Source organism: Malurus melanocephalus, unplaced genomic scaffold (assembly GCF_030028575.1).
Source record: "Malurus melanocephalus ecotype Western Australia unplaced genomic scaffold, MMel_1.1 scaffold_31, whole genome shotgun sequence".
In the NCBI taxonomy this organism is placed as follows: domain Eukaryota; kingdom Metazoa; phylum Chordata; class Aves; order Passeriformes; family Maluridae; genus Malurus; species Malurus melanocephalus.
Genome location: NW_026623263.1, coordinates 1,510,266 through 1,531,189, shown reverse-complemented (window position 1 = coordinate 1,531,189; position 20,924 = coordinate 1,510,266). Strand labels below are relative to the sequence as shown.

Genomic DNA, 20,924 nt, shown 5'->3' with positions numbered 1-20,924 from the left:
TAAATAGAGAAAAATGTGTTTAGGAATACTTACTTATATGTGAAAGGCCTGAGGTGATTCTGTTCTGAAGAGGAAAATGCCAAAGAACAACAGGGTAGTGAGGAAGGGCTGCTGCCCCTGCAGCATACCAAATTTGCTTGAAATATGGGATGATCCTAGACATCTTCTGTACCAATTTGTTTATGCCTCTTGAGTTTTCTGAACCAGCCACTGATGGGTTGATGTGAAGTGAAARTGTGTGTAAATACTGAAATTCTATAAATTCTTGTCTAATATTCTTGTCGAGCAAAAAACAATTACTTGGCAGGGTGGAGAAATGAGGGATTTCTTCTGTAGTGTGTATTGGAGAAATTAAGTCAGAAATTAAAAAAATACACATACAGATGTCCTCAGTGAAGCTGTTCTTTTTACTGTGATGCAGAATCTGTAATGATTAAAGTGTTCAAAAAATCTGTAATGTATGTTAACTAAATATTTTAGCATTACTTACTATTGCTGAAGAATTGATCTTTAGCACTTTAATGTAGCCATGTGTGTGTCACCACATAGTTGTCATTTTATTATCAGTGAGAATATTATTCCCTCACATCTTTTTTTAAAAATTATTAAATTATTAAATTTAACACTGTCCATTATTTAATGCACACTTCAGGGTCATAATTCATGGCTGTGGTTTATATTGCAGCAGTTTCATGCTGTGAAGCATTTCTCATGTATGTATACCAAGTCTTAAATAATTTCAGTGTTTACATTAAGTATTAAAGCTATTTATAACTATGATTTTATAACTCAGCAAAGTTTTCAGAGATATTTGCAATCCTTATTCTTGCTCAATATGAATTTCTATGCATTTTTGTAAGATTGATTTATAGTTGTTTCTTGTTCATGGATTCAGCTGGTTCACATGTTACCCCCTCCAGGGTGGTAGTGTTGCTCAATCGTCCTCCTAGGCAACTTGCTGTTGATTATCTGATGTGTCTTGTGATAGTTGTTAATGATGTTTTCTACAGCTCTATTGAGGATTTGTACAATATTAGACCTTGCTTTTGGATATGCATTCACAGAATTCTAAGCTAAAAGGTCAAAATACTTTTTATTCACTAATATGCAACTGCAGGTGGCCTTCTCTTTTTTAGGTGCTTCCTGATATTGCTAACTTAACTGGTCTTTCTGTTCATACATTCAAAATAGTTTGTCATAGATGAGTGTGGTTTCCTTCTTCTCCCAGTTTGTTTGATCTCCCCCTTTAGGCATATGCTTTAGTTGCTATTTTCCCTCGTTCTTGTTCAATTCTAGTCAAGGTGAACTCAATCAAATAGTGTAGCCAACTTAGCCACTTCTTAAATCTGTTTGATGTGKTTTTCCTCTCAAGTCTTTCATTCCTTAGTTACGAGGACTAGTTGGAACAGAATTTACTACTCCAGGTCTCCAGGTACTTAACTGAGATTGTATTGCAACTGGTGTCTACCATATTCTTGAAGCTTTTCAAGTCACTGTCTGTTAAGGATGAATGTTGCTCTTTCTTAAGTCCTCTTTTTCAGCTCTTTTAAAACTAATTGTGGGCATATATAGATTTATATGTACACAAATGCATATATCTATTAAAAAAATTATAGGTAGCTGTCATGACAGAGTTTAGATTGACAATTCAGGTAAATTTTAARCTTTAGAATAAAAGCCTTTAAGCTGACATTCATTAGCAACATTCCTTGTGTTCTTAATTAGTTCTTCCACATTGTTAATTATTGCTGTACATTAGTTCTTACGCACTAAGCATTATCATTATTTATTCAAAGCAGTCAGTCTTATGTCTGATTTACATCCTAAATGATCTGTAACTATGCAGTACCATGGAGCCAGTACCATATTTTTAGCCCCATAGCTCCCTTCTTGATGGTCCGAGTTGTTGAGGTGAAGGTAACCTAACTGAAGAGCTCTTCAGTGACGGTTGGGGGAAGGTGAATGACTGGAAAGGTACAGAATTGAAGTAGGCGTCTTTTGCCAGAATGCATACACAGGTCCAAATTGGGATCTTTTGTTACCATCTTTTAAGAAATGATTGATGCACCTGACCCTGAACTGTGTGTGGTGGGATGCTGGAGAAGTGTTCCTTTCCCAGCCTGCAGCCTTGTTGCTTCCTTGCCCTGTTGCTCAGCTCTTTGGGTTTTTTCTTTTAACTGCTGCTACCAAGGTCAAAAACAGCCTTCCCCTCTGTGGAGGTTGCATGTTTTGACTGACCAGTATTTGACCATTAATGAATTGTTTATGGTTCTGGGGCCTCTGCTTTATCATCCTTCATAGTTTCAAGTCCACAGTTTCAAGGTCTCTGATATCTCATGCTTCAATTTTGTATCATAACAAGAGACACCTGTTACCAAGGTCCAGTTCATAGAGCCAGTTTCCATAACAAGTTGATAATGAGATTACATCAGGACTGCGAATTGCAGAGGTAGCATAAGTTGCTAATAATACTGCATTTATAGAAATGCTTATACAGTTGTACTGTGTTAAGTTGCTTATGATTGGATGCAAACCAAGCTAATCTTAAGTCTTAGTGTGCTGCTTTGGCAGGTACAGCAGGCCTCTGTTCTAGCTGAAATGCCACTGATTCCTCAAATCAAAATTTCCATTCACATCACCGTGACTCTCAGCCGTCAGCTCAGTGCAGTGTTATGAAGCATGTCTTTTCTCTAAGCGTAGAGTATCTTTGGATATGTGCTTATGATTTTCTTGTGAAATCTATGTTGTTTTGTTGCTGCTGGTGTACGTGAGAATTTTGGGTCTTCTGTGCCACATTGCAGTACATGGTGTGAGATACCGCTCGACTAATCAGTACATGAATAGTTATTTCAGGAGTGTAGCAAGGCAAGTGTGATTCCTGCTCCTATATTTGACTGTCTATTAAAAATAAACTTTTAAAGAAGTGGCTCAGACAGTGTTTCTACATTCTCTAAAGTTGATACAAAGTTGCTTGGCTTCCTTCCTGATTAACAGTTCTAGCTTCTTGCTGTGTGGAAACCTGAAAAGTTTAACTTAGTGATTTCTAATCAATTCTAGCTTGGTGTTTTTCTATAGTGTAATTCTCTTGGGGTTTTTTTTTTTTTTTTTGGGGGGGGGGGTGCTGATGAATGGTGAACAAGCAGAAACCTGAGAAGTATCATATGAATTTGTCTGCAGGAGGCTCGCTTTCATTTGGCTCTCACCAAAGCAGTAACACGTATGCTTCCATTTCTGGAACTGATAGTTAACTCTAAATGTAAGTTTTATGAGTTAGACCAAGTTTTGAGTTCTTCAGACTATGTTTAAATAGGACAGGTCCATTACTTATATCCTGATTTCTCTCAGTGTGGATCTAAATCTATTAATACTAATTCACTAATCCATGGAGCTTTTACATGTATCCATAGTCACCAGTGGATCACTTAAGGTGATGGCTGCAAGTACATGATGGTTTACAAATTTGTCAGTCTTGCCCTCTTTGTTCTAGTAACACAGTGCTATTCCATGTCTTTGACTAAAGTTTAGCTGACATTTCAAGTGCACATTTGTTATACTCTGTGTCTTGCTATTACAAGTAATTGTTTTTTCAGTAGCCACTTGAGAATAGCAGTGCCGGAGGTATGTTTATGTGTAAGCCAATACAGCATGACTTGATAATATGTACTACTCCACTTCACTGACAGGGAAATAATTTGATAAAATACTAATCTAAAAAATCATGTAGTGTAAGATACTGTCCTGTAAGATATACGATTGCTCACGAAAAATCGGTTTTATATGATCACTTCTGCATCTGAATCTGTTTGGCAGGTGTGCAGAAAACCAGATTTACCAGGTTTGTGCTTGAGGTCTGTAGGTTTCAAATTGTAAATGTGATTGTAGTGCTGCAGTAACATACAATGTGTACTTGATCCACACTTTAAAAGGCAGCTCTCCCATGAAAGAGCTTCTTTGCAATGGATTAAACCAAGCTAATTTTAAATTTACATATCATGCTAACAAACCAATTTTAAGTTCTGCTTACCATACTTCTGCTTTCACTGGCCTCTACTTTAGTTAGGTTGTGGAAAGATAAGATCATTATTTAAAAGAAAAGTAAGTGCTGAAAGGCATTTTGAGAAGAAAATATCCTGAGTAAAGACGTGTAGTGGAATACTTGGGTAATAGCAAAGAATGTAAAAATTTTTTTATTTTTAAGCCTATTGGTAACATTTTTTTCTACATGTGTACATATGCAATTATGAAAATTTTTCTTTTTATTGTGATAATGAACAAGCAATTAGGTATCTCATATTTTGCCCCTAAAGGTCTATCACTCTTTACATAGGTGCAGAGCTGTCTTGTTTACTTGCTTGTTTGCAATAAGGTTTTCCTATACTGTCCTAACACAAATAACCACAGGACAAATAAATGTAAAATGTACAGCCAGTCAGTATAACTAAAAAGTGGGTTCTTATTGCTTAAGAATAATAATAACAAGAAAAGGCAAGACATTTTAGTTCAGTGTTTCTATTAGGTTTTGACTGGATTTTAGAACTGAGAAAGGGAAACCAGAATTTTGTGTTGTGACTCTTGGTAGACCGTGATTCCTCAGGTTTTTTACTGCTTGGATTTTTTTGGGGCAGCACGGGGTAAATATTACAAATAAAGGAAATTCAAACTTGCAGTGTGCTTTGGGACTTAGTACATTTTTAATAAAATGTATTGTAAGGAGTGAAATATAATGCTTTAAGTTGTTCCATCCTGATACTTAGATCTAGGATAGATATTAATATAAAAAAATCCTTGCGAAATGAATTAATTTAGTAACTTCAATATTTATGGTTCTAAAGCCAAATGTCTTCAAAAATAAGTCATAGTGACAGAAGGATTTTGATGAACTTTTGTGATTGTGTTAAGCGTAGCTGGTGGGGTCGGGGTCTGCCATACAGCCTCAGTGAGGAGACTCCAGATTGTCCAGCACAGAAAATGGTCAGCATCAGTAGACTCAGTGCAAGGCACAGCTGAGCCCCGCAGCCACTGTGGTGACACCTCAAGGTAAACAGAGTAAAAGGGCAAAAATACTGCTCAAATGGTGTGTGTGATAAAGACAGGAGTGAGGAAAAGGCGTGAGAAACAGCTATGCAGGCATTTTCGTGCAACCTGTGTAGAAAGCCACACCAGACCAGGTGACTACATCGCAACCTGTTTGGGGCCCAACCAGGGCAGCTGGATATACCCTGACAAAGGCTTCAGCCTCCAAAGAGCCCATGCTGGAACAAGTTTACCCTGAAGAATTGAAATGATAAATAAGATTATTTCTTGAGTAGATGAAGAGCATGAGGAAGGAGTGACAGAATTAAATTGTTACCAACTGACCACAACCCTCATTCCTGATCTCCCTGTGACTGTGTTTCTAATTATGTCTTGTTTCTCGCCATCCAACACTAATTGCAATGAATTAAGTCAGTTTTCTCCAAGTCAAATCTGTTTGACCCTGGTGGCAGTAGGTGAGTGCTGTCCCTGTCTGTCTTGACCCACGAGCTTTTCAGTGACTCCTGGCAGAAATACACTAACTTGAAAAATAGTACTCTTTAGTATTTAATAGGGCACGAAAGACAGTGTTTTGGCTAGTCTTGTCTGGTAAAATCCTAGCATAGTATTGTTTGGTAAAACATAAATTGTGATTCAGCTGATAGGGTTTTTCCATTGATGATTTTAAGTACCATTCACCTTTTAGAAGGTAGCTTTAAAATCATTTCAGTGGTACTTAATTTCATTATCCTTTTGTTCAATGTTTTTTCATAAGTTAGCATGTTTTCATCCATTTTATATTTTGGAAATAGGGGAACATAATTTCTTCGTAGTTTGGATCTGTCATGAATTAAATGCTTTCAAAAAACTATTTTAAGATGTGCACTTTTTGAAATTTGGCTGAGATTTTTCACTTGCTTATTTCTAGTTAACTTATCACAGCCTTTGCCAGTTCTAAACTGATTTTACATGAGAGTTGAAATTGTTTTCATATGTGCTTTTAAAACTAATTCTTTCAGTTACACAGCACAAATCTTACAGTAAATGTTTTATCTCTGAGTTTTTGTTAGCACCTCAATGTAGGTATATGTAGAATATGTTCATGGTTTTTTTTTTCTGGTATCAAATAGATTGACAGTGGGAATAAATGAAAAAAACAAAGTAAGCACTTTGCTATTAGCCTAAGTTCTCAGTAACTGCAGTGCTTTTCTTGCTTTGATATGTGCTGCTTACTGAAACATATAGAGTGATTTTTTTTTTCTTTATTTAATGTTGTTACCTGCTACTTTACCTTGCTTACCCTTTTTCTATTCATTCATGTAAGCTAATTTTTGAGGTGTTCATCGTCGTATTTCTACAGCTCATCATGTGTTATACCTTCTCTCTTTTTGACATAGGATATTGTTGTTGTCCATTGCATCCTAAGTTATGACATGCACACCTCTCCCACCTCTCCCTTTGTCCAGTTTGCTGCTTTCTGTTGTGAGGAGGTTTCCTTGCTGATAAGTCCTCTTTTGAACTTCAGTCTGTTGCAAAAGTAATACTATATTATAGATGAAATTTTTTGTATTCTGATCATTGCTTGTGCCCCTCTCTCATATCTTGTCCTATTCATATTCATATTATCCTGAATAATATGAGAGATCTTTTGAATTTCCTGTTGAAATCTTCAAAGGATAGAGGTGTTTTTGGCATTTGAATGAATACATATAGGTCCAGAATCTTTTGAATGATCTGTACAAACACATAAGCAAATCTGTAGATTTGTGAACATCTGTTTGTTGGGAAGGAGGAAGTAGTGGTTTGTTCAGGTACTTTGTCACTGGAGGATTTCAGGATGTTGAAAATGAGTGCAAAAGGGACACTTTTTCCTGAATTCCATGGGAATGGTGGAAAAAAATAACCAGCAGATAAATTGTACTTTGCATTGTAGGACAGTGACACTGTTCACATGGGGAGAATTGTGTGTTCAGCTCTCTTGAGCTGGAAATGTTGGTTGTGATAGTCATAGTCTGGCTTGCATCTAATTTTCCAGTATATAACTTTTCATATCTACTTTTATAAGAGGTATTTAAGTTGAAACTGGTGAAGTTTGCTGTYCTTAAAAGATTTAAGGCCTGTTATTGTGAAGATGCTTGCAGATAGACATCAGTTGCAACATGGTGTTTCAGCACTTTCTCAGCAGATGAAGCAAAGGACAGAATGCACCAAGTTGTATTGTAAGTGGAAAAAAGTGATTGGGGGATGGTTTGTCCCTATACATGAGCTGTATGCAAAACAAAATCTATAGGCATGAGTTACTGCACTTGCATCAATGAAATATATGCAAAACGCTTTACTTAAGCCAGCTTTACTTAGATGAGGCCTTTTTTATTTCTTAAAAGCTTAGTATTAGCATTTTTAATAGCTTTAGGTATTCTGATATAAGGCATATATGTGTAGGCCATTTTTTATAGAAAAAAAATCTGAATTTTGTTTACCAAAACTTGAGTTTGTTTTCTCAATTTTCAGTTAAGTAATTTTTGATTGACACCATACTCAAACCTGTTTGAAAAAAAGCATGTGAAGTTCTGTTAACTTTCTTTGAATTGCATTAAGATAAGCAGTGGGGGAAGATCAGGTTTCGTGTTTTAGCTTAGGCTAGATGACAGCCTCTATTGAATTTATGCTAGTGACATTCATGTCTGAGAAATAAAGGATTATATTTTTCATTTTCTGTAGGCCTCTATTGTTTTGTGTCATAGTTCCCAGCCCAGGATTTTCTTAAGAAAAACCTTCAAAATTTTAAAATAACTTCAGCTTAGGTAAGTTTTAGTTCTGCAATGAGAGTAGTGGCAGAAGCACACTTTAATAATTGTAAAATGCAGAACATGAGTTGTATCTGCTATGAACCACCTTGGCTTTCCTCTACAAGGAAAGGACAAAATGCCATTAACACCATTTGGGGTAGTGAAAGCAAGCAAAAGTTTCTTCATTCAGAAGAAACTTTTTTTGTTTTGTTGTGTTTTTTTTTTCTCATATGGAGTTCTCTTGAAGGTTATAAAGTATATAAAAACAGGTAATCCTTCCTGTGTGATTTGSCTTAAGCACCTGAATCAGTATTTTTTAAAGCAGATACTGCTCTGAAGCTTGTTTTATGAATACTCAGACTTGACGGCTGTATAGCAGGAAGGATTTTGTGGCAATCAGCTATGACTCGTGAGACCTGAGCTGGCTACAGACTTCCTCAGTAACTGTAGCCAAGTAAGTGTTTTTTTTCCATATAGACTGCTCGTGCTTGCAATTTAAGAGCTAGTATCCATTGGTTTTGGAAATATCTAGGATGCTTGAATACTTGGAATTGCCTTAGTTTGTTCAGGATTCTCTGCAGATGCCGTGGAAGAAAGTTTAGGAGTCATATAGAAGGGGTGTTTGGGGGTGCTGGAAGCCTATTTCTTACAGCATATTGCATGGAATTAAGATTTAGCTGTGTGGTCTTTTTTGATTTTTTTTTTAATGGGCTTTGGAAACAGTCCTTTTCTTACACAGAGGTTGCCTCTTCCACAGAGTCTTAAGTCTGTCCAACTTAGCTTTGAAAATGCTTTTAATGTTTTCAGGTGCCCCATTCAAAGTGCCTTGATCTGGGTTTTATTCCCCAGTGCCCTCTCAATTTATGCATGTTGCTTGAGACTGCTACAGAGTGGGAAAGAGCAGCTGAAGTTCTGCAAGGTGCTTTAAATCCTGAAGATAGATGGTGAACTCCTACTTGCTTCCTGTTTCCCCACATAACTAAAACATTCCTCTTTCTTGCCTTATCTTGCTTGTGAAAGGTCATTAGGACATATCCTGGCCTCAGCACATGTCCTTAGCTTGTTACAGATGAAAATCCCTATTTATCCTCCAAGGTCCTGTCATGTGACTGGGTAAGAGCTGTCCCATTTTATAAGAGCTTCTGAGTGTAAGGAGAAAGGGGAACATCAGTCTAGAAACAATGAATCTCAGAAAAAATGAGATGTAAATGAAATTAGTTGAGGTCTACAGGAAGAAAGTGAAGTGAAGAGAAATGGAAAAACTTTCAGGAATTGTAAAGGAGAGAATCAAACTAGTCTGATGAGAAGGTTAGAAAAATAAAGGACAGACCTGGGAAGCTGTGAATAACACTTTGTGGTCTTTGCTAGATGCAGTTACAGAAAACAATAAAAGCACTTACATCCAGAGATAAACCAAAGAATTTTGTCTCACTCAGGTGGAGGAGAATGTAACTGATGCCAAAAACTTACATACAGGAGTCTGCCAAGTTATGAGTGAAAATGAGATGTGAACTCTGTACTGGTGGAGAATTGGGTTAATTGGCAACAATCTGATGTGTTCTGTGTTAAGAAAAGAACATGTCACATGATTCAGGTGATTTGTCTTTTCTGTTCAATTAATTTAGGGTTCTTACAATGAAGCACGTTTAAAAAAAAAAAAAAAAGTAAAACCAAAGGAAAAGGATGATACACAATTATTGCAGTTGCCAAAAGTGTGGAAAGTAGGCAATTAATATTACTATAAGATGTTAAACAGGTGAAGAGCGAATCATGTATCACCATCCTAACTTCCTTTTGAAGCATATTTAACCTTTTTAGTGGTTATTTCTTTTCTTTAAGCCGTTTGGTGTAACAAGATCACAAGATCAGCTAGTTTTTTTATAACATGGAACTACATGGTGAGCAGACTATAACCCTAAATCTGATATATAGAATCACAGAAGATGGTGAGTTGGAAGGAATGCGTCAGGATTGTCGAGTCCAACTCCTTGCTCTGTGCAGCACAACTCCAAGAATCACACAATGTGCCTGAGAGCATTGTCCAAATGTTTCTTGAACTCGGACAGGCTGTGCTGTGACCACTTCCCTGGGGAGCCTGTTCCAGTGCCCAACCACCCTCTTGGGTGAAAAACCTTTTCCTCATACCACCCCTAAACCTCCCCTGACTCAGCTTCATGCCATTTCGTCAATTCTTGTCACTGGTCATGAAAGTGATCGGTGCCTGTCCCTCTGCTTCCCCTTGTAAGGATGTTGAAGACCTCAGTGATATCTTCCATCTTTCTCCTCCAGGCTGATCAGAGCAAGTGTCGTTCACCTCTCCTCATAAAGCTTCCCCTCCAGACCCTTCACCATCCTTGTGGGTACACTCCAATATCTTTATGTCTTTCTTGTATTGTGGTGCCTGAAATTGTACGAAGTGCTCGACATGAAGCAGCACCAGTGCAGACCAGAGTGGGACAATTGCCTCCTTTGACTGGCTGGTCAAGTCAGTATGTATCATCTGTAAATGGCTTAGCCTTGTAACTATGTGTAATGCAGAAGTGTGCATGGAGTAAATGGCCCAGAAAAGCATTTAAAAGTTTTAGCTGGACCTCAGAGAAAACATTTCCTTTCTGTGTCTTAGCAACAAGGCATGGATTTTCAAATATATTGAAAGCTGCTTTGGAAAGAAGGGGAGTAAATAAACCTGCCTTTAAAAAGAACAGACATGATAGTCAAAAGTTGCCTTAGAAGATGTTTAGGTTAGAAATGAGATGCAGGGAAAAGCAAGGATGATTGTGAACTGAAGTAAGTGCACTTACTTCAGTTGCAAGTGTGGAATCAATAGTGGTGCAGGTGTTTTAGAACAATTTTGGCAAGTCTTTCTAATCACATANTATGTGATTAGAAAGACTTGCCAAAATTGTTCTAAAACACCTGCACCACTATTGATTCCACACTTGCAACTGAAGTAAGTGCACTTACTTCAGTTGCAAGTGTGGAATCAATAGTGGTGCAGGTGTTTTAGAACAATTTTGGCAAGTCTTTCTAATCACATACAATGTAATGGCTTATAACTCCTCCCAAAGACTTCAGAGAACGAGAGATCAAGCTGAGGAATGCTGTCATGTGAGGAAAAATTTAGATAGCTAATCTTACAACACTTTCTGTTTGGGTGATTTTTTTTTAATATCTTTGATTGTGGTAGATGCATATCCCCTCACATGACTGAATGAGGGTCTGTCAGAGGAGTGATTGGGAACAGGAGTAAAAGCATGATACATTGCCACAGCAAATTTGCTGTTCTAAAGCATGAACATCTTTTATATATATAGTGATAATAATATAGAAAAGGCAGCTTGAAGAAGAGGGACCTAGACTAGAAGATCTGATGTCCTGTATTTGGTTTATGTGGCAAAGTAGCAGGGGGGCTACAGATGGGGCTTCTCTGTGCAGATTGCCTCTCATATCTCATAGTCCCAGTCTATCTGGCTCCAAGATGGGCCCGCTGATGACCAAAACTGAGCTAATCAGTGATGATGGTGTATTGCMTCTGTGATAACCCACTTAAAAAAGTGTAAATCCTGCTGTGCAACCGGGACTGGGAGAGCATTCCCCTGCAGTCTGTGGGGGAGGTTGTGGTAAAGCACCTAGTCTCCATGCAGTTCATGGAGGGTCTGCACACTGGAGCAGAGAGCTACTTCTCACCCCCTGGAGGGCCTCATGCCACAGCAGAGGCTGTGACCCTGTCGGAAATCCATGCTGGAGCAGACTCCTATCAGGACCTGTGGCCCCATGACAGGGAGAGTCCACGTCATGGGCTTGCTGGCAGGATTTGTGACTCCATGGGAGATGTGTGCTGGAGCAGGCTGTGCCTGAAGAACTACACACTGTGGAAAGGACCCACACGGGAGCAGTTCATGAGGAGCAGCAGCCCTGGGGAAGAACCCATGTTGGCACAGATCACAGAGGTGTCTGTCCCATGAGAAGGTTCCTGAGCAAGGAAAGAGCATGAGGAAGGAGTGGCAGATAGAGGAAAACTGGTAGTGAAATTGAGCCTGATAARGAGGAGAGGGGTGCCTTAAATTTTTTTTAATTATACTACTCTGATCTGATTGGTAATAAGTTAAACTATTTTTTCCCAACTCAAGTTTGTTTTGCCTGTTGCAGTAATTGGTGAGTAGTCTTCCCATCCTTATCTCAATTTGTGAGTGTTTCATCATATTCTTTCTCCCCTGTCCAGCTGAGGAGGGTAGTGACAGAGGCTTCGGTGGGCACCTGGCATCCAGCCAGGGTCAAACAACCTCGTGTTCTGCATCCCCTATGTTGTCTGGTTCAATGAAGACAAAGTGTATAGAAGCAGTTTTGAAAGCTGGTTGAATTAACTTGAAATGGTCAGGTATTAGGTAATTAGTAGTTACAGTTGTTTGACTTGATGTCAGTTCTTTCACTTGCTTGAGATTTTTCCTATGGGAAGTTTAAATTTCTTTAAGTTGAACTTATATTCAGATGCTTAGCCAAATACATGAACCTTTAAGCTTCACTTTGGTTTTTTAATGTATTTCTGTTAAACTCTTTCAAGCTTATTTTTTTTATTTGGTAATGTGAATTCTGTTGTGCTTTTCTTCATCCTTAGTGTATTAAAAAACAGATTTTTTTTTTTCTTGTAATGCGTAACTAGCTTCTGATTTCCAAATTCTTTGAAAAAAAAATCTCACTAGCACTGGAACGGTGTGCATGGCGACAAATGAGACTGCATGTAGGTTTTCTTTTGTGGAATGTTTTATGAGGACTCCACAGTGTTTTAGTCTGCAAGGTGAATGTTTTGGCACAGTGTTKCATGTGTTGTAAAGGATATTCCCAACATGTATAGACTTTRGCATTAGGTATCAATATTTGTGGTCCTTCAGATTGTGTCACTAGCCTTTATCCTGTAGCTTGTTAGCCTCCTGCAGTTATTTTCATGTGTATTTTTTCTTTGTATTCAAATTCCAGAAGGTATTCAGCTACATCTGTATTATGAAGAATGGCTTTCAAAGGTGAAGGGTGTGGGGAATACTGGGCTCAGTTGCATGTTTGTTAAGGAGTAACTTTGAACTGACAGTGTCAGAGTACAGGGCAGATTAGATCATTGTTTTCTTTCCCTGTACTTTCCTTAACAGCGTCTTTGTTAGTAAAAGTTTATTAGTATTTAAGGTGTGTGAACTGAAAGTTAGATGCAGTTGAGTGGAGATGTTTGAAASGATGGCATGTGGTTTCCAATTATCTGTGAAATATTCATGCTCAAAACAATTGAGGAAGAACATGATACAGCCTTCCTTATGTTCCTGCTCTGACATGTCATGTAGATATGGTCTGCTTTTATGGTCCTATCCTGATAATTTTTTTTGTTGTGATGTATGTATTTCATCAAATTATTACTGGTAGTAGTAATGTTATGGATGAAATGTTTTGAAATTAAAATGTATATATAGGCCTATTTTCCTGTACAGTAGATATTTTGCTAAAGGATTTGTTTCAAAGTATTTGACAATATGTAACTTATTTATGTGTGAAATTTATTTGTTAAAATTTTGTGTAGTAAGAATGTATTACACAGGCTTTTCTATTTCAGGAGACAAACATTTTTCATTATGAGAGTGTATGTTCATTATTTGAGACAGCTACACAAGCTGGAATTTAGAATCTAGGATGACTTCAAGACACATAGACCAGGTTTTCTAATTCATGTTTGAGTATTAAAATAATCTGTGAGGTAACGTTGATCATGTTGCTAATTTTAGCTACTCTTACTCTCTCTTCTGTCACAGCCCCATGACTTTGATGAATGCAGATTTGATATCAGCGTGAATGATAGTGTTTGGTACCTCCGGGCTCAAGACCCAGACCACAGACAACAATGGGTAGATGCAATAGAACAGCACAAGGTATGTAATTTTCTGTTTTCTGATTTCCTTTCTCATTTCCTCATTAGATAAAGCATGGTGCTTGCAGAGAGGTTAAGCTTCTCTGTGCAGTCATTAAAGTACTCACATACTCACATTATTTATGATAGGTAAAAGCTTAAAGATTGAAGCAGTGTGATAAATAAAGTCAAAGGAATTGACTTGCTTGTTCTTCATAGATAAAACTATTGGGAGCTAACATCTGTGGACCTTTCTTGAGCTGTCTAGCTTGAAACCAAACTTTCATTATGCTTGAGTGACTTCGTCATGGTTTCATCCGTCCTCTCACTGATTATTGAATTGTTTCTTATCTCTTTGAGATGTTAATTTGTTAATCTTAGAGTCAATTCTCTAGATTACCATGCTGGTTTTAGGCTCCTCTTTTTCATCATTTGACTGCTTTTACTGTATCTTATTACTGGCTTTTCTCTGTCTTTTATCTTCACCAGTGTTTTTGTTCAGCATTCTTGATCTGTTCCTTATGTCTTATGTCTCCCAATGAACTCAGTAAATTTAATTTTAAAAATACCTGCCCTCCATGCCCTTTAGATCAGGCAGAAAGTACACAAAACATCCATTATGTTCTCACGTACAAGATAGGCACAATCCCAAGTTTTAGTGTATAACTACAATACCTCGCACAATGCAGCCTCTCAATCTGGGTTACACAGGTACTACAGAAATACGAATTAAAACAGATATCCAGGTAGGTATGAATTTTTAACCTTGAGTTTCTTGACTGTGTAAGTACTGTTTATAATTAAGAGGTTTTACCTTTTATTGGCCATTCCTTGCAAAAAGCAATAAATGTTCTTTAAAGTGCTGCCTTTTGATAATGGTTCTCTTAAAAAAATTGTCTTAATTGGACTATTCATCCCTTTATAGCTTGGCATTTTGCCTTCATTTTTGTTCAGAAGTAACATTAAAATATAAGAAATTGAACTGCAAGGTCAGAATTCTTTCCTGTATCTAGTGAAAAAATATTAAGTTAACAGTGGAGTGTTCTTGAGACAACACTACTGCAGTTTGTTCCTAGTGTAAGACCTGAGAAAAATTTCTCATGAGGATACACTGGCCAAATTACTGGATTGCACATCCATAGGACTGGCATTTCAAAAACTGGGTTACAGGCTTGGGGGTCTTCAGGTATGGTTTATATTGTTATAGAACTTGATAGCCCTATGTTAAAATTCAAACTTGGTTTGGCGAATGATTTAGCTGGAGAAATGCAGAACCTAACCTGAAGCTGGATAAACAGAAATGCAATCTGTGTCATTGTATGCTACCATGTAGGAGGGAAAGATGAAGAAACCCAGATCATGTCTTAAAATGTGCCCATCACAACCTCAAACCTTYTTCATGTTATTTTTCTGTTCCTTTTGGTGAGGCTCACCATAAGTGTTGCTGAATTCTGAGCTGCAATTTTATGGAATCACCAGCTCATAATATGGGATTGCTGAATAACAGTAATTTAGAGTTTACCATTGTTAATGTTAATTTGGAATTGTTTCTCTGTACTACTTGAAAAATACATGATTTTATTTTAACATGGATTTCTCTTTTTTCTGCATTAGTGCTCAGAGCCTATCATGAGGTATCTGTTTATTTTTCTTTGTCTATTTGGTATTATTGGTAAGCTTGAATTGTCTTATTCAACCTCCTTTTCATATCATGAATGAGCATTGAGGAGTACATGCTCTAACATTCCAAAAGTGGCCTCTCTCTGTGAAGAAGCCTGATGAATTATATAGTTTTTCCACTTTAAAATAATCTTTTAATACATATTTAGGTTTGGACAGTTTAAACTTCCATACTTTGTAAGATTTTGTTAGTTATTTAAATAAATACTGCCTTTATACTTAAAGGAGTAGAATGAAGGTTTGGTTATTTCCACTGCCTTTTTTTTTCCTAGTATTAAGAATTAAGTATAGGGACAGGGACAATGAGAGCATTTCTCATTAATTTATTAAGGTTTTTTTTATTGCCAATTTTTGAAAGAGAGTGTTCTGGACTTCTGTAAAAACAGAAGAAAAGTATGTCTACAAGTAGGAAGTGATAATAAAAGTCCTCTATATGCTGAACTGACAAGAAACAGTTCCATTTTCATCTTGTTATCCTAAGGTAGTAACACTGAACCTGACCATTCTGAATCTTACTGCTTTTCCAGCATGGGTAGTTTGCAGTTTCATGGCTATTTGACATTTTTCAGTTTCTTTTATTTCCTTTTTACTCTCTAGTATGTACAATATTTAAGGCAAATGGAAATTATTTTCTAGTGGCTCCTCACTTCTAAATAAACCATCAAAACATTTAATATGTTAAAGCAATACATTGAAAGGATCCTTTTTGTTTTATGCAACTTAACATCATGAATATCATGATCGAGACAAAGCAAGGAAAACAGCAAAAGTTACTGCAGTCTTGTAATAATAGCTTAGACTCAAGCAGAAAGCATGTAATGAAATATCATCAGATTTACTAAAATCTTCTTTCCAGTGCAATATTCCATTGTCTTCATAATACAGAAGGAGTTTCATGCAAGAAATGTTGTAGGTGTTCCTTCTAACTGATCCTGGAAAAAAATTAGGTAATCTTGTCACYAGAAACTTTGTAAAAGTGCTGTAAATGCATAAATAGGTGTCTGGTAGAGTTAAACACAAGACAGAGGTGTTCAAATCCAGTCTTCAGTCCGGTTATTATAAGTGGTTCTTAAAAATGCGTCTCTAAATGTCTTGTTTCTGTACTTTCATTGAGGGGTTAGTGCTATATCCTGTAATTTATATGTAAGTTTGTATGGAAAGTATTTAAGAAATAGCACTTTTTTCCTACAGAACTTTGATAGAATCTGAAAAAAAAAAGTTTTCATGCAATCTGGAAGTTAATCTCATTTTTCATTCAAATTCGTATGAACAACACTAAAGTGAGCCTTAGTTTCAAGTAATTCTTCATCCTTTAATTTACTTCAGCTCATAGAAGTTTTATATCCAAAAACTTGGTTGAGTGTAGGAGAAGATGGGCAAAGTATTGCACTGAAAACTTCAGATTTGTGTCTGCTTACTCTTGACTATTTTTTTAAGGAACTTTCTGGTCTGGTTACCAAACCTCAAGCAGAAGTTCTTTAACAAGCTATTACCTCTGGGTAAAAATTATTTTGTTTGGGAACTGGGTTCTTCGAATGACAAATAATAATTTGAATAAAACGAAGAGAAGAAATTATTTCCTGTACTAGGAATTTTTATTAACATTACTGCTACATGAAGTAGTTACTTTGTTGGTTTTCGAAGTTCTTTGTTGCTTTGCTGAGTGGGTAGGTAGTTCGGGTAGGCTGCTTAAGCTATTTGCTAACAAAAGTGTGTTTGTGAGACTTAATGTAGCATATCACAAGGTTGTTGATCTTCAGACTAAGAAAAGTAGACTGAAACTTTGTCTGGGTTTCATTGTGCTTCAAACAGAGTGAACACTGATTTAAAACTAATTTTATATTAAATGTGGGTATAAGTAGACTTAGAAAAACTGTACTTAGCAGAACGAATGAGTAGCTGATGGCTGAAAAATGTAAAATAGCTAATGCTCAAACATAAAAACCATTAGAATTTTTATTTGAAAGCATGTTTTTATTATTAAGCGAGGGGCTTTATAATTGTATTTTTCTTTTCTTGTATTGAGGTTCCTGAATCCTTACCACATTGAGTGTTTTGAGTATAGCTCTAAAATGTTCATTCATCTCCCTGAACTGGAGGAGGGATACATCTGAAACTTCTGTAAAACTATCAGTGAGGCAAAGGAGGAAATAGTTCATGTATAATTAGGAGTCTGTTCTTCTGCTTACGTGTTTCATTAAATGTATTGATCAGGCATTCCTCTGGTGTCGGAGCAGAGAACTGCAGTGCTGATGTTTTTGGAAAGTTACTCTCTTCTTAATAATAATTTGAAAGACTGCCTCCCCCATGTCTCTCCCATGGTTTCAAAATGGAGCTTGGAATTTCTAACCTAAGATTAGATTAACTAGTTTAAATGTTGTTAGTTCAGTGCTGTGAGAAATGAGAGGAGTGAATTGTTGTTTGTTATGAGAAACGTGTATAAGTAAAGTTGTTTTGAGAAAATTCACTTGAACTCCTGGGATCCAGATAATGATTTCTTGTTTTGTTAATCTACCACCCAAGTTGAGACTGTGATGAGAATTTGTTTGGAAATGAATGCTTCATGAGAAACTTCCCATCAGTTTAGGTTCGTCCTATTTTGGTCTATCATAGTTTTTTTGTGTTTTTTATACATACCAACTCTTCATGTGTTCATTATTGACTTCATGGTTCTTAACTAAACTAGATTGAGAGCTTTTAAGTCTCATATTTACAAAATCTTTTGTCAAACTGAAATAGTTTTAAGTCTTGGTGTACTTCTTAAAATACCTGACTTAGGTGTGTCGAATGGGAAAATGTACTTTTTTAGAGGAGTACTTGGATATCCAACATGTAGGGAGTAGGTGGGTTTTCTTTTTCATTTTGAAGTGATATACAAGAAGTTATATCTGGAGCAGGAGGCAAGATTCTCAAAGTTAGACTGGTCAAGGCATGAAGTGGCTCTTTTCTGAGCCTAATTGACAAATGTCCTCGTTCTGGGGAGGAAGGAACCTGTCCCACTAAAATGAAGGTGGCCTGTCCCCCTCAGTACAAATTTTCCTAGAAGGAGTGACTATTGCTTGATTGTTTTCACTCTTGATTAGACACTGGGGAAGGAGTTAGCTAGTTAGAATAGGATTATACAGAAACATCAAGAAAACAAAACATTTTTTGTTCAAAACAATCCCTTTTTTTTAGCATTTTTTCCCCAGATAGCTTGAGGGGGGAGGAGACATGGCAAGCTTGGGGTCAAAGATAGTTGAACATCTAAGTAATTCTAATTTTRTGCAATTCTTCGTACGCTACATCTTGTTTCTTGAATTACCAGCTGTCTCACCAAGTAAGATGCTGCAGATTTTTTGCATTGTTTAAGTGCAGATCTAATTAGGATGAAAAAACCCAAACTACTGGATTTGGGAGTCTAGTAAAATCAAATTTAAGAAAAATTTAAGTAATTATTAAAGCAGTTGACTTCATTTCATTGATATTAAAGCAGATTAATTTCATTTCTTAAACACTGATACATTTTCAAACAAGTAACCTAAAACTGGGATATTTAGTTTTACAGTTATTATTTTCTGTTGATTGGAAATCTTTGTATGCATGAAACCTGGCATCACCTATATATTCCTAATCAAAAAGTGTTTTCTCTCATCTAGTCAGAGCATTACCAGGTAGTCTTCATAGTCTTGGTAGAGGTCTTGAACTCTCCTTCTCTTAAGCCCCTGCCCTCAAAAGGTAGTGAACGATGGCTTACTCCTATCTTTCTGTTAAATTAGCTAAATACACTAATTGATTCAAGATTCAGATTCACAGAAAGGTAAAAGTTTCTGATTCACTGCATAGCCAGGCCGGTGAACAAGGGTGTTCTGGAATAGCTAATAGATTCCTGAAAATTGCAGTTCAAATTGCAAATTAGCAGAATGTTGCCTTTTGGATGCAATACCGTGTGAAGGAAAACACTTGTAGAGTGCAAACTGAATTTCAGATAATGTGAGAGGCTTGTGACACTACCGCTCACTAAGCTGTTAAGGGCAGGTCAGTCAAAATTTTTGTTGTGCAGTTTAATGAAGTCTGATGTACATGTCTAAAGTAAACTTGGTCATGAGACTACTACTCAGTCTTGAGGTGATCAGAACTAAGAAGAGTCAACTTGCAGCTGGCTGTGCAGTAAGTAGTCTTGGCAGTCTCATGGTTACAAACAAGTGGGATTCCAGTAGTAAACCCAAAGGTGTTATTAATTCACTTCATAAAAACTGTGGTAGATTATTTTGATAGTGTATACTTTAATTTAATAGAAGTTAGGGGAATGTCAAGGTTTGTAACCAGTAGAATGGCGTGCAGGAGTCTGAATTCTTCGTGCCAGAGTGGCATGTTTTTACAAGGTCTCACTGAAAACAGTATTTTTCATTGAGAGAGACCTGTGTCAAGCTTAACTTCAGTGATAAATGCCCACTCAAATTAAGGTGTGCTGTTGATATTAGTAACAGAAAGTAGAGCTGCAATGTGAAAGTAGTGAGTGGTTAAACAGTTAAAAGTTGACACATGCCAAATGCTGCTTACTCAGAATTATTAGTCATCACCTCARAAATACTGTGCATTAGCAGCCTAATGGAAAACTCTTGGATTCTCTGTATGCCTCAATCTACCAAAGGCGGTCTTTTTTGCTTTCTAAAAGAACTTARGAGGTAGCGTTTGTTCAGTGAGCCTTCATTATAGTGAAACTGCATGATGTGATACTAACAAATAATAGTTAACAGGCTTGCTGTAGAGTGCTCATGCACATGGGCGGAGTGCACCAGTACCAATGAGACATTTAACAGGCGTCACTTTTTGGCTCTTTTGAGGGGCACATGCACCACCACCATCCAGGCAAACTCGTGAAAAAGAGACTTAACTCCAGAAGCAGACCTGACTTTTGAAGAGCTGGTGCAATTCCTTAGAAAACACAACAAGGCTTGGGGCACCTGTTTTTTTAATTTAATGTCCTTGCCATTTATTTGAACCTCTTAAGGTAATTCTTCCAGTGTAATTTTCACTGTAGGTCAGCAAAAAGATCCTTTTTTTCTTCCTCTAAAGACAGATAAAGCACGAAAATATGAATTTCCTGTTATTTTAATGTCTATGTGCATAGATTGCAGAGGAAACAAAACTTCTGCTCTCGAGTATACCTATTGTAAATAGTGGGTGAGAAAGAAGGGGTTAACTATTTAACTGCTATTGTTTAAATATCCTGTATTRATTGGTGTGAACATAGACATCAGAAAATCTGGGAGTGAAGGGTCAAGTAGAAAAAGGTGTCCATCTTTCCACCCCTGTGGTAATCTGGAATAATTTGTGAGGATTTGTGTATTACTGTAAAATTGCTTGTTTAGACAAACAGATAAACCTGAGGCTGCTCAGCTGGTGAGAATTACTTGCCCGGATGCACAGCTGGTACTGAAACTTGTCAATGTTGTACAGATGCTGTGCTTTCAGGGAAAATTAGATGGATTGTCCAGTTATTATTCCTGTCAATAACAGAATGTTCTTTCTTTAAAATTGAATTAAATATTAATATAATTTCAAAGAGGAAAACT

At 36.8% G+C, this 20,924-nt stretch overlaps 1 protein-coding gene across 2 annotated transcripts in view; it reads left to right on the top strand.

Annotated features, from left to right (window-relative positions):
- CERT1 (ceramide transporter 1) overlaps positions 1 to 20,924 on the top strand; it is a 72,807-nt gene that overhangs the window by 9,723 nt on the left and 42,160 nt on the right. For both annotated transcript variants that reach the window (XM_057363815.1, XM_057363816.1), the window contains exon 3: positions 13,592 to 13,708. In XM_057363815.1, coding sequence (XP_057219798.1) covers positions 13,592 to 13,708 — 117 coding nt within the window. The remainder of the gene's footprint in view (positions 1 to 13,591; positions 13,709 to 20,924) is intronic.